The 13,916-nt window shown below is 47.5% G+C and overlaps 1 protein-coding gene across 1 annotated transcript in view; it reads left to right on the top strand.

Moving 5' to 3' along the window:
• Positions 1 to 13,916, top strand: part of CCDC9B (coiled-coil domain containing 9B) — a 48,118-nt gene that overhangs the window by 16,677 nt on the left and 17,525 nt on the right. Inside the window, exon 6 of the mRNA XM_075713186.1 lies at positions 8,044 to 8,193. Within this exon, the coding sequence (XP_075569301.1) occupies positions 8,044 to 8,193 (150 nt within the window). The remainder of the gene's footprint in view (positions 1 to 8,043; positions 8,194 to 13,916) is intronic.

Raw genomic sequence — 13,916 nt, forward strand, 5'->3', positions numbered from 1 at the left:
TTCAAATGAAATCTCATTCCAGCACAAACAAACCACCTCCTGATGTAAGGGGAAAAATTCTGTTTTTTCTTAGAATAGAGGGTACCTAGAAATCTAACCATCCTCATTACTGACTGAATGAGGTATTTGAGAGGCTCCTCCAAGGTGTCTCATGGCGATGCAGCTCTGCATGGGGAGCTTATATTTGAAGCAATTACATTGGCAGAGTGAGTGGCTCTCGCAGACAGGCTGTGTCCCCTGGAGCCGTTTCCATAACCTATAGCTCAGAATTCAAGTCCTAGATGGGGATTTGTATTAGCACAGAGCACTGGCAGCTACATCACAGTGCTGCCTTAAATGCTGTGCCGGGGTTTTTCAGCATGGCCAATTAATAGACTTCTGAGATTTTTCTGCTGGAAACGCAGACCTCTGTGGAAACTTCCCATGAGTTCCCTGTTGTATGGTATATACGAATTTGCTTGCATTAAGCACCTTTTACGGGCCTTAGCGGCCCCCGCAACGTCTCCTGAGTGGTGGTGTAAAGCACAACCCAGCAGCCTGACTTGATGACAGAGGAAAACTGATTTATTGGTGAACGTTCCAGTGGCATCAATCCAGAACCTTCCTTTAGTTACTTTAAATATAGTCCTCAAAATGGAGGAGTAGGAAGAGCATGGGACTGCAGTGGGTGAGAGGGAAAAATTACTGGGATTTTGGACAAAATCGTATTTGATATACAAGCTTATTTGTTGCTGCTGCCCTGTTTAGGCATCCTCTGGGCAGCTGAAGGTTAAAAGAGGGCAGATAACTTGCTTCAGCTTCCCAGTGAGCAGGTGTGAGCAGGTGTCCCTGGAGAGACTTGCTTGGTGACACCGGGATGAGTAAATGGGCCGTCACCATCCTTCCTATGACCATGGCAAGGTTCAAGCGACAGAGTAGCTGGGCTGTGCAGAAAACCATTTACATTCAATCCTAAATATCACAAATCACTGTAAAGCGAGAAGCCCCAAAGGAAAGGCAGCTGGGAAGTTGCATAAACTGGACAGAAGACCTGGGTTTTCCTTTGTTCCCCGTGTTCTTTTTCCTGACGCTCCTCAGACGGGTACTTTTAACGCTGCCTTTGCAATCTGGGGCATGCCTCAGACTTGAGATGGGCACTTCTCAATTTACGGTTTCTCAGGGAATTGCTACAAGGGAAGCAGTGCAGTTCTGTCTGACTGCAGCTGAACAGCTAGTACCAGAGTCTCGAATCTCCTGCAGGCAGTGAGGGAGCCGGGACAGTCCCTGTGGAGGGGAAGAGGTGGCTCTGCCAGGCACTGCCGGCTGTTTGGGCCCCGCTCTCTGCTCCCGTTGGCTCTGCATGGGCGCTGTCCTCGTCTGACACCCTGCGCTTTGGGAGCTAGCCCGCCGAGGCCCAGGATTTCCCAATGTGGGACAAGCAATCTAGGAAATCACTGATATTCTTAAAATAATAGACAAGCGAAAGAAGACACGTGTCGGCACATTAAGCAGAATGTGCCTTCAGGCGTCGCATCTTCGCCAGAAGCAATATGGGGAGCGAGGGAGGGAGGGAAAGCTGGTGATCCCCCAGCCTGTATATGTCTAGCTATCGCAGCTCCGCTAAATAGATAGTTCCTGTATCTGCCTCTGAGCCTTCCTTGCCATCTGCTCAATAAACTGCAGGGTTTAACGGCTTTGCCAACGCGCCAGCCGTCCCACTGTGGCTTTTAACATCTAATGGCCCGAGGAAGCTGCCGCTTCCCTGTAAATCCAGTAGTGCACTTCGAGGCTTCTGTCCTGCTCACGGAATTTGGGTGCGAGGTCCTCTGCATTGGTTGTCAGGTTTTCAGGTAGCGGTTTTGTTGTCGCTTGCACTCAGGGCCCGTGTCCCTCCTCAGGAAGGGCTTTCTCACATAGCAAGCGATGAAGCCATCTTCCAAACACACCCACCCAGTGCTGGACCTCCTTGGCAAGAGTTATTTGTGACCATGTTATTTGTCTAAAGGACAGCCCGTCACCACCTAAACACTGAAGAACTCTAGGGAACAGCTGTTAACTTAAGCTAGAATGAACGTTTGATGTACAAGTTATGGGTTAATAGCTCACTATTACCTTGCTAAGCCATTGCTGGGCTTAACTTTTTTAATCAAAAAACCATATTAACTGGAATGCTAAACACCTCGTATTGGTGCTCTGTTTAGGGCAGAGCAAGCCCAGCTCTCCAGTTCATTAACTAACCTCAGCAGTACCACCTAGGACTACTGTACGTGCCTGCTCTGGGCTTAAAGGAGGGAAGATGTATTGCCTTGAATGTCCCAGGAAACCCAGGATTATCCCTGGAGCAAAGTTATTTCCTGGGAATAATAACCATTGAAGAGCAAAGCGATGTACAGCTTCAGCACCAATGTATCTACGAGGCTCGAGCGATTCAGTGGTTCCAAAGCAAAGCCAGACCATATTTTCAGCCTCTGAATCATGCTACAAATAGAGCAGGGAGACAGGACAGCAAGCAGTTAAGAGCCTGTTCTGCAAGGTGTAACGTGTCCAGCTGCCTTCAGAGGATGTCAGCAGATCTCAGCTCTTCCCCAAATGTATTACAGTCATGCAGAACTGGGCCCTGTACAGGAGGGTCTAACTTGCGTCATTCCCGTGATTCCCACGAGCTTTGCTCTTGCGCTGGGAGCGCATGGTCCTTTGTGGGGACTGTGTGCATGTTAAGGAAAGAGCAGTGCCTTCCTTGGGCTGCAGAGTCCCTTGGTGGCAGCAGGCAGCCTCCTCGGCTGGAGGGTTGCTGCCAGGGAGGCAGATGCTGGGGAAAAGGAAGAGATTCTTGCATAGAAAATTGCTTTACAGATTGCTTTGGGCAGTTGCCCAGATTGCTTTACAGAGCCCTCCTCCCCAACAGACATGAGGGAGGAACAGGTTTTTAGAAGAGGAGAGGCTAGAGTGGAGAGAGACAGAAGAGAGGTGCAGTGCTGTATGCACCAGTTCCAAAACAGGGAGGCTGTATTTGTCCCTGTTGTGACTCCACTGACATTTCTGGGGTTAAGTCACAGACCCATGATCTGTAGGGGGCCCCAGAAAACTGCTAAGCACTTTTCTTCCATGTCTCCAGGCATAAGAAAGTGTTTAGTTTTCCTTATAAAGGGGAACTGTGAAGCGCACACAATGATGCTTATCACTTCATCCTTTCTAGCTGTGGGAGAAAGTTTAAATAGGAAGGCTCAGGTTTTCAGAGCGGCTGACAAGATTTTGGTTTTCACTACCTTTTTGTTGCAGTGGGAAGTGTTTGTTCATATATCTGGAAGACACATGATTCAGTTAGCATAACTTTGCAAGCTACCGTATAGAGGTGCCCATTTGCGTAGTCTTTAATGGAAGAGTTAAATAAAACTGCATTTTCCTCTGTTTATCACAAGGCAAGAGCACTGGTGTGGCCTTAGTGCCCATACACAGTAACTTCCTAAAATGACCATGTTAATACTGTATTTCTGAGCTACTAGATCATCTCAGCATAACTGCCAACATGAATGAGACCAGAGGATACTCTTGTGGCCGCAGACATAGCCCCATGAACCCAGAGGGGATGGCAGGAGAGATTTGCAGCTTCAAATTATCCATCCCAGCTCTGTGGTCTGAAATACAAGACCAAGATAGTCTATTCACAAGGTTATTTTTTCTTCCACCCACGTCCATTAATGCTGGTTTGCCCTGACATAAAGAAAAACCACATTGGTTTCTTCGACTGCAAGCAGGAGTCCTATGCTGACCATTCTAATTCCAGTCTCCAGTTTCAGTGAAATTTAGGAATAAAATATATGAATCATAGAACAGAAACATGATTTGAAGTATTCTTTTTGCTTTACAACATCCTGTGTTTGTATTGGCTAATAGTTCTGGGAATGGTAATATGTTACTTTTGGACATGATGTGATTCCATCGTTCAGAAGCAGGTGCCACTTAAAAGCCAAGATCTAAGCGCTTGTGAGCTTTGTGGCTGACCGATCCTGAATTCTGCTCTGTACTACCTAGTTCTAGTTGTATAAAAGCCAGAGCTGCAGAAAACAGGCAAAATTACTAAATTCATACTTGCATATTAAATCCATTACTTGCATACAGCTGCACGCGTACATGTGTGCATATGCACACATATACAGATGTAAAAAATGAAATAAGTTTTACTTCACAGTTGAAGCAGGCTACAGACTTGGGCACAATAATAGAATCATAAAATAGCTGAGGTGGGATGGGACCTCTGGAGGTCATCTAGTCTGATCCCCTGCTAAAAAGTTAACTTCAGAGTTATCTCAGGTTGCTCAGGGCTGCGTTCATTCAAGTTCTGAAAATCTCCAGTGACAGAGATTTCACAGCCTCTTTGGGCACCTGTTTTCAAGTGTTTGACTACCACCATTGCAACTTTTTTCGCCTTAATTCCAGTGGTACTTCACCTTGTGGCAGGTTGTGTCGGGTGCCTCTTGCCCTTTTGCTGTGTACTGCTAAGAGGAGTCGGGCTCTGTTCTCTTCATAACACCTTGTCAGATGGAGGAATACTGCCAAAGGTCCCCTCTTTGTCTCCTCTTCTCTCTCCGGACTTAACAAATCCAGCCTCACCCTGTGCTTCCTATGCTCCAGCCCTGTAACCATCTTGGTGATCTTCCACTAGACTCCAATTTGTCCATACCTCTCTCATCTTGCAGTGAAGGGAAACCGGACACAATACCTCAAATACGGCCCAAGCAGAGGGAAATGATGACTTCCCTTGGCCTGATGGCTACCCTCGTGCTAACGGAACCAAGCGAGCCACTAGCCTTCCTCACTGTTCACTTATGGTCAAGCTGTTGCCCACCAAGCTCCCAAAGTACTTCCGCAGAGCTGCTCCCAGCCAGCTGGGCCCCTGCCTGTAGTGATGCATGGGATTCTTTGGGGTTCTTTTGTCCCAGGTGCAGGACTTGTCATTTGGTTTTGTTGACCCTCCTCCACCTTGTCAAGGTCCCTCTGAACGACAGTACCACCCTCCAGCGTATCAGCTTGGTGTCAGCCATGAGCTTGATGAAGGTGTAGTCTGTCCTGTTATCCAGATGACTGAAGAAGACGCTAAGCAGTAAAAAGCAGCCTCACAGCGATATCAGCCTACACCCTCAGCACTCGTGGATGCAGCCCACCTAGTCCCACCTTCTTAATTTATTTAAATGGCCCATACTGAATCTTCCAGGATGCTGAGGGAGTGAAGCATTTCTCTGACCCTGCCACTAGGCTAGGGACTTGGGAGGTAGAGCAGACCTTGCCAGTAAAACACCAAGGCAAAGAAGGCATAGAGTAACCAGTCTTTTCCATGCCCTCTGTCACTAAGTTGCCCACCCCATTCAGCAGCAGGCCAACAGCTTCCTTCAACTTTCTTTGCTGCTAATGTATCTACAGAAGTCCTTCTTGCTGACCTTCACATCTCTCACTTGTTTCAACTCTAGGTGAGCTTTGGCTTTCCAAACTCCATCCCTGCGTGCCCAGGTCCTGCTTCTGTAATCTTCCTTGAGAGCCTGTCCCTTTCCACCTCCCACACACTCCCTTTCTGCATTTAAGTTCAACCAGGAGCTCCCTGCTCAGCCAAGCTGACCTCTTTCCACACCTGCTCATTTTCTTGTACAACTGGAAGTCCTTAGTGATGTTCTTGTGCCTTGTCCGTGAAAATCAATCAGGTCTCCTGAGCTCCTTTCCCCTTCAAGACAGCTTCCTGCAGGATCCTGCCTGCCAGTTCCCTGAACAATTCAACATCTGCTCTCCTGCAGCCCATGGTCTCTAGTCTGCTGCTTGCCTTCCTTCTCTCAGGCTCCTAAAATCCACTGTCTTCTGGTCACTGCTGCCAAAGCTGCCGTTGACCTTCACATCTTCAACCAGTTCTGGCTTTAGTAATCAGGCAGTCACTTGCTAAGCTGCAGTAATGCAATCACTTGTAATGTTGTGACTGCACTGGGATGTGTAATTAGGGACAGTGTAGCATGCCCTATTCATGGAGGGGAAGTAAAGCTAGGATTTCAGAGCAGTTGAGATTCTGGTTTGAACTTTCTGGCTCTGTCCGATCTCTGATAAAATCATATGCTTCTCAAGACAGACACATAGACTAAAACCTTTAAAAGAGCTCACAGAGTTTATAGGTGTGGAGACTTTTCCAGGACATATATCCTGGCTGCAGATAAAAGTACACCTAAATGTCTGGCTATGGTAGATGCCAAGACAGTTGTACTCCATAGTTAAATGATTGCCTATTCTCTTGACTATCAGATTTTACTCTCTCAGGAAAAAGATCTTGACATCTCTAGGGATGGCTCACAGATGTTGGTCCTCGGCAGCAGTCAAAAGTAGGAGGCTGCATTGACACAAAAATAGAGAGCAACATGGAAAGTACTAGAATGGCATTGAACAGATTGGCAGCAGATCCTTGCTTTGAACGCAACATGTGGCTTCACTTATTTCAAGAAAAGCAGAAATAGCAAGGGTCCTGCTAAGGGCAGCAGAACTTGTTAGGAGCTACAGCTGAAACCTAAAACCAGAGCTGTACATACTCATGGGAATGTACAAAAAGGTTCCCACCGTGTCCACACAGCTCTGGCAGACAGAACCAACGGCAGTGCAGGGACCCGCTCCTCCTCTCGCATGCATCAGACTAACTCAAGCACTGTCTCTGCCGAGACAGCAAAACTACACAGATGTGAAAGCAGAACAAACAAGAGACTGACGGTCTGATGCTGGAAATACTCCAGTACCTCCTAAAACATTTATCATGTGTTAGGAAGCTCGATGACTGGACAAGCGATAAAAAAGGTCTTGCTGACGGAGGCTGTCTGCAGCAAGGCTCCCCCCATGGTAACATCTGCACTTCTGGCAGGGCCAAGTGGAGATGAGGCTAATGCAAGACGTGTTGATACCATTTGTCATGGCAAATTCACTGGTGCTTGCAAGACTTCCATACAAATCAGAGGTCAGTGTGTGCTGTTTGTTTTTGAAACCAAGTTCGTAGCAACAAAGAGTTCCCAGGTTTCACTGAACTTTGCTTGGAGTTTTTGAACTCCTTTGAAATCAAGACTCCAGTATGTGTGGAAGTCCAAGGAGAAAACCAGAGGAAAAGATACCATCCTTTAGAGAAGGAGGATTCTGAGGTTTGGTCATCCCTCGTAAAGTCGAGCAGAGGAATCATACAGATGAAGAGAAAAGAAAAAGATCAGAGGTAAAGATAGAGATGACTTATTAAGTCTCTCATTTCCTTGTAAGGCAAAAATAAAAAGGCACATGATGGAAATGAAAGACGATACTTTTAAATGAGAAAAAGTATGTGTTTTTGTACAATAGATGTGCTCATTTTGTGGAAGTGATGGCTGAGGGCACTGGCAGGAGCTCAGCCAGCAACAAAGATGATTAACAAAATAAGAACCAGATGTAAATCCATGCAGTAAAGTCGTGAACTGATACAGACAGCTGGAAATAATATCTGAAAGGGTAAACTGCCCTTGTTCAAGGACTTTATATATCAGTTTTCTAAACTATTCCACTGCTGAATAAATCATTCCAGAAATATGAACCCACAATGACTATGAAGATGATAAATTATCAAGTGTTAATACACTTCAGAGTAGAAGCTGCTTTGTGGGCCAGGTTGGAGAGAACACCATCTCCCTTCTCTTTCACCCTCTAGGCTTCTGCTCCAGCGTAGCCTCATGTTTTATTGGGACATGTTGTTTGGTGAGAGGACAACTTCACATTTGTTACAAAGACACAAATGCAAGATGGCTCGCCCGTCTAAAATAAAAACGTCAATCGGTGTTCATGCTGCAAAGCATCTGAACAGGGTAAATCCCACCCTACCTAAGTTGTGCTCAGTTAAACATGCCTATGGAATATTACGTATCCCTTAAAGTAGGGTGGCAGCTTTATAAACCAAGAAGACTGTGTATATGGCTCATGTTTCTGTTCTGCCAGGCCAAAATCCTTCGTAGTTTAGGGATGGCCTCTCTCCTAGGAAGGGCACTGCACAGGGCTAATGGAGGTGTCATTAACTCATCTTCTCCTTTCCAGGGCAAGCGGATCGTCAGTGAGAAACGCAGCGAGTGCTTCCCTGGCCCAGGCAGAGTGCCAGATCTGAGCGAAGAAGAGACAGACCATTTGGTGGCTTTCCGCCGGGGGAGAAGGATGCAGATTGCCATCACCATGGATAACAAGGAAAAAGTGAGTGCATTGTGAATGACTGGACTGCAACGTGTCAGTGGCATCCACTCGTTCTGCTGGCATGAGAAGGGCCGTGGAGACAGATTAGGAGCTAGCCCAGCAACAGGACATCAGGAGAGATTATATATTAATAGTGTGGAGCCTATCACTGTAGAACTCCGGCTTCCACCACTGTGAAAGAGGAAAGGCTACAGTCCTTTCCCTTCTCTGTGATCCTAGCTACAGCTAGCAGGCTCTTAAACATACGGGGTCCATAAGAAATATCAGATGCTGTTTTGGGAGGGTTGATGAAAGTGCTGCCAGATATGGGGCATGAATCTCACCTCCTGGCTCTTACCAACTTCTTTTTGGGGCCATACAGACAGGAGCGCTGTTCTCTTGACTCGCTGCATGACTTAAAAGTTAACAGAGCTGGGCAATATCTGCTTCTGAACCCAAGTCCTGCTGTGCCTGCTGGGTGAGCTGGCTGAACTTTGTTAATCTTTGAAACATATTTCAAATACTTCTTCCCAAATACCTTCCTCTTTACACACATGGAGGCACGTGGTATTTTCCTATTTGAGAGTTTGCACAGATAAGTAAGAATGCCTACAGCAAACAGGGTCAGCAAAGACTATGAAGAAAAACAACACTTAGGGTAGCTGCCAAACACACCCAGGAACGCCGGGAGACCTGTGCAGCACCCTCTCTGGGACAGCAGCCAACCATCTGCTAACTGCCCACGTTAATGTTCAGCTTCTCCTCCTCCCCAGAGCTTACCTTAGGCTCTGAAAGCCCATGTGCTCCTTTCTCATGGCTACCAAGCAGTTTTTTGAATGCCATAAACCTCATACAGGCTGCCTGACTGAGCCGCTAGTAACTATCCATTCGCCAGGGGTTCGCGTGGCAGCTGTCGCCCGATTCAGGCTAGGCATCACAAACACACCGGGACGTGATGGTAGGATGAGAGTGACCTGACCATGCCTGTGCTGTAGCTGTCCTTGAGGCTGTCGAATGTAATTCTGTGATGTGCAGGGCAAGTCTCTCCCCTTCTGCTCTTGCCGGGCTTGTTTAAATACTTATCTCTGAGGTCATCAAGGCTGGGACTGTGCTAGGAGAGAGCAGCAGCAGGAGTGCCTAGATTTTGGCTTCAGATCCTGTGCCCTAAGTGTATGGACAGCCCTGGAAAAGGTAGTATCGCCTATGCTTTTATTACAGAACGTGAAATTTGAGGCTGAGGGTCCGTGTATGTGGTTTTGGCGATGCCTTGCTCATATTGGCCCCAAAGCAGAGTCTGTAAGAGCAGGCCTGCAGCTGTGCTAGCTTACAGCCATACCTGCCTACACCTTTTTACATGAACCACTGAAGAGCTGATGCTTTGAATCGTAGGCTGGCAAAGAGGGTGTGAAGTCCCTAATGCCTGGCAGATTTGATTTTGGTGATTCAGCCGAGGCTGGTGTCTCAGGTCTTGCTCCTGCTACTTTCAGCTCCCACTGTGCTGTCATTCATTAAGCTCATTCATTTAAATTCATTCCTAATGAATGCAATTACCTCCATATAGCAATGCAAGGAGCTCACATAACTCTGTCAGCCCTCCTTTTCTCAATTGTACATAGCCACAGTGGTCTCCTTCACACAGCTTGGGCTAGAAGGTAATCCTGATAATCCCCAGGAATGCAAACAACTCTATGCTGCTCCTCCTCAGATACCAAAGTTCATTTAGAGTCTCCCCCTTTTTTTTTTTCCCCCCTTAATCCAAACCCAGTCACTCAGTTGGCAGAGGGTCGGACTGAAGCTCAGGCATGCTTCTAGCAGGGGCTGCGAGGGCGGCCTGCGAGGTGCTGGATGAGAGCCTGCTGGTGCTGATGTCCGCAGGGAGAAGGATCGTGCAGAGCCATTTGGTGCCTTCACGCCTTGGCTGAACAAGAGAAGGATCTCTGTCAGGAGCACAGCAAAGCCACAGAGGCTGCATATAACTCTAGCAATCAAACACCACTACCAAGGAGCGCTGTATGCCCTCAGCCTTACTTAAGACTGAAAAGGAAGATTAGTTTTGCTTGATCACCTGGTCTTCTGGCTGGACAGAAAGCCTGGCTCAACAGCAGTCTTGGACTAACAGTGCTGGCGAGGCCCATTTAGCAACAGCATCATGCTTCTTGCTGGCACAGAAAAATTGTCCCCGGCTTTCTGTTACCGAGCTTAGAAGCATACCTCCCCCAGCCTCTCGGAAGCTCACAGAGAGCAGAAGGGGGGCTTGCAGCTCCCTGGAAGGCAGGGTGTTTTCAGGGACTGCGTGCTCTCCCAGCCTGCACAGGAGGCAGGGAGCAAGCACAAGGCTTGCCAGGGAGCACATCTCCCAAGGCTGGGAAATGGAGGGGCCGGGAGCACTTGCTAAGGAGCTTATTTTAAAAATGGGCTTTCATGGGAGTATTTGTTGTTGTTGTTTGTATTGCTCTTATAATTTAGAAAAAGATATAAAAGTGTTTGAAACTCCAGTTTGCAATACTTGGTACCAGCTGGATGTTTCAGAGTCCAGCTGAGCTCAGGAGATTTCTTTGTTTCTGGTGATTTCCCTAGACTGATCAGGCCCTGTTCCATCCCTAGCTAATGAAGGTATCTTCATATTGCCATCTTAATTGTGTAACTGCAGACAACAGCTGCAACAGCCAGGGCAAAAACCAGCTCTCAGCACGCAGGCACCTTACAACGTGACAAAAGGATGCGGCTGTAAGAGAGTTAAATGGTTGGATTTCACGGTCACCTCTGCAAGCCACTTTCTTCCATCGGCACTTGGTCAACCTTTTCCCAGGATCAGTGACAGAAGCAGATGGGGCCTGAAGTGACAGGTCACGTTGGCATCCCACGCATCATGCCAGCTTGGGCTGGTTGAGTCTGGCCCACCCTGTCACTTCAGCTGTTCCTAAGCATTACAGATTAGCATTTTAAACAAGTACTTCTTTTTTCTGATAGAGATAGTGCTTGAAAAATTGAAACCAGGCAAGTCTGTCCCACATGCTGTGCCTCAGAGCGATGTGTTTCTCCAAGAGGCACTGGAAGACCGCAGTGCAGGGAGCAGATTGGAGTTAGTAATACCAAAATGTATAAAACCCCTATTAAATAATTTTTAGCCTGCGGAACTCGGTGTGTGTCACAGGGATGTTGAATACAGCAATTTCTTTTGGAAATGGAAGCCGAATCCCACTAGCGCTGGTGGGATCGCAGCATCCTCAAACCCTGGCAGCCCTGGGCTTCCGTTCCCCCCACGTAAACAGGGTTCCAGCGTGCCTCTGCCTTCCCGGCTGTGGTGACGATAAGCATGTGAGCGACGCTGAGTGGCTCAGCGCTGCATCACTGCAGGAAAACTGGTAAACAGGGAACCAGCTGGTAAACAGGGAACCAGCTGGCAAACAGGGGAGCCAGCCCTGGTGGGATCTGCAACCCAAAGCCACCCCGGCACCGCGGAAGAGCTGGGACCTGCCCGGTGAGGGCCGTGCACTAGCAGGAGTGCCCGTGCGGCAGCGTTTGCACTAACACAGTGTTTGCAGCAGCAGCCAGCAGCGTCAGGGAGCACAGCAAAGCCGCAGAGGCTGCATATAACTCTAGCTATCAAACACCACTACCAAGGAGCACTGTGTGCCCTCAGCCTTACTTAAGACTGAACAGAAAGATTGTTTTTGCTGGATCACCTGGTCTTCTGGCTGGACAGAAAGTCAGCAGTCTTGGACTAGCGGTGCTGGCGAGGCCCATTTGGCAACAGCATCGTGCTTCAGCGTCAGGGAAAGAGCAGAAGACCAGGGAAGCCTGCAGTCATCCCTCCCCTCCATCGCCAGCCCCCAAGTTAGGGGCCTCCTCTGCCAAGAACAGCATCTTTCTCCTTGACAGGCTTTTTCTTGCCTGAATTCTAATCTTTGTTGGCTTGAGTCCATCTAAACTTTATCCCCTACGTCTCCAGCCAGGAGCTGCAATGTTAAGTGACGTGCTGTGTTGAACGTGCATCCCTTCTTTTTCTTCAAACTTGTTATCTGGTAACTCCATCTGATGTTTCTGCGTCACGGGAAAGCAGCGCATAGATCATCCCCCCGTTCGCTCTCCCAAAGTGCTAACGATTTTATCGACCCGTTTCACATCTCCCTTCAGCCATCTCTTCTGCAGGCTTGAGACTGACCCTATTTAGGCATGTCTGCTGAGGAAGTAGTTCTATATTTTTGATCGCTCTCATTGCCCTCATTTGTGCCTTTGTTGTTTTTACTATATTCTTTTGATACAAGAGGACCAGAACTGTACATGGGATTCAAGCTGCGGGCTCTTGTGGGTGTACTCAGTGACTTAACAATGTTTCTGGCTTGTTCTTTATTCTTCTCCTAACAACTTTGCGTTTTCTTTGCTTTTTTCCTAAATAATTGAGCTAACATTTTCAGAGAACTAGTCACAATAACACCAAAAATTTCATTCCTGAGTGTTAATCATAGTTCAGGCTTCGTTACTCTCTGTGTGTATATATAAGAAGGGGCACTTTTCTCCACGTGAGTTATTTTGTATTATTGATACTGAATTTCATCCGTAATTTTATGATGCAGGCATTCAACGTCAAGAGATCTTTTGCAGCTTTTTCCTGGCAAATTACATTCTCTGCCCTGGATGATTTAGTATCATCAGCAAACTGTCATCTCTCTATTCAGCTCCTTTTCCAGACCATTTATGAGCATGTTGAGCAGCGCGTGTTCCAGTGGCACACCCCTGCTAATCTTCTACCATGGAAACTGGCATTTTCTTGCCACTTTTTGTTTTCTATCCTTTAATTAGTTGTTAATCCAAAAGGGAAGCTTCATTTTCATCCCCAAATTGATCAGCTACTGGGAGAGCCTGATGGGGTGTCAGTGTTGTCGTCTGCGTAGCTGTGTGTTCGGACCTGGGCTGAGGCTCCCAATTCGAGCGTTAGCTTTCAGCCTCCCTTATTGCCCCAGCACAGTCCATCCTTCGGGGATTTTCGCCTCATGCCCCAGCTGGTTCCGTGCTCATTCTGGGTTATTTGTTCCTCCCTCTCACAGCGGCCTGTGGTGCCTAGGAGAGAGGATCACATCCGTCACTCCCGCTTCGGTAACATCTCGTAGCCTGGCCACTGTCAAATTTGCCTCCTCCTCTCTGCACTTGCCACATTTATCCTATTAAAACATTTGATGGGCATCCTCGTTATCCCACATTTTTCTCTATTTTTATTCATGATGAAATTCAATAAAAAGAAAAGAAAACAAAAAAGACTCCCATTCTTGCTGCCCTTGGTGCTTCTAGCTAGCACCACATTGTCAGTCCCAGACCACATCGCAGCTGGCAGCGCACAGCTGTGGCAGAAGCTGCCAAAGAGGAAATGCAAGAAAAAAAAAAGCTGTTCTCATGATTTTCTTTTCCAAAACAGCCACAGTGCCTTATATTACCCTGCCATCTTGAAGCTTGTTTTTTTCTACCCAGTGAAAGAGTCTTTCACTCTCTGTTAGCACAGAGGGCTATCTTGTCTCCTTGCAGAACGAATTAGCCTGAGCACATCGCTCTACTGACGCAAATTCACGGCCTCCAGTGCTGCCGCTGGCTTGGAGGTGCCACAGCTGGGACCTTTCTTCCCACCTCTGCCTGGCTGCCCCTAAATCTGCAAGCAGGGCTGGGATAATGCCTCATGTTTAGCACCGTTTTTTCTAAAAAGCCACTCCATGCTCTGGCAGTGTTTCAGGATCATTAGTACATTAGAGCTG

Source organism: Pelecanus crispus, chromosome 6 (assembly GCF_030463565.1).
Source record: "Pelecanus crispus isolate bPelCri1 chromosome 6, bPelCri1.pri, whole genome shotgun sequence".
Taxonomy (NCBI): domain Eukaryota; kingdom Metazoa; phylum Chordata; class Aves; order Pelecaniformes; family Pelecanidae; genus Pelecanus; species Pelecanus crispus.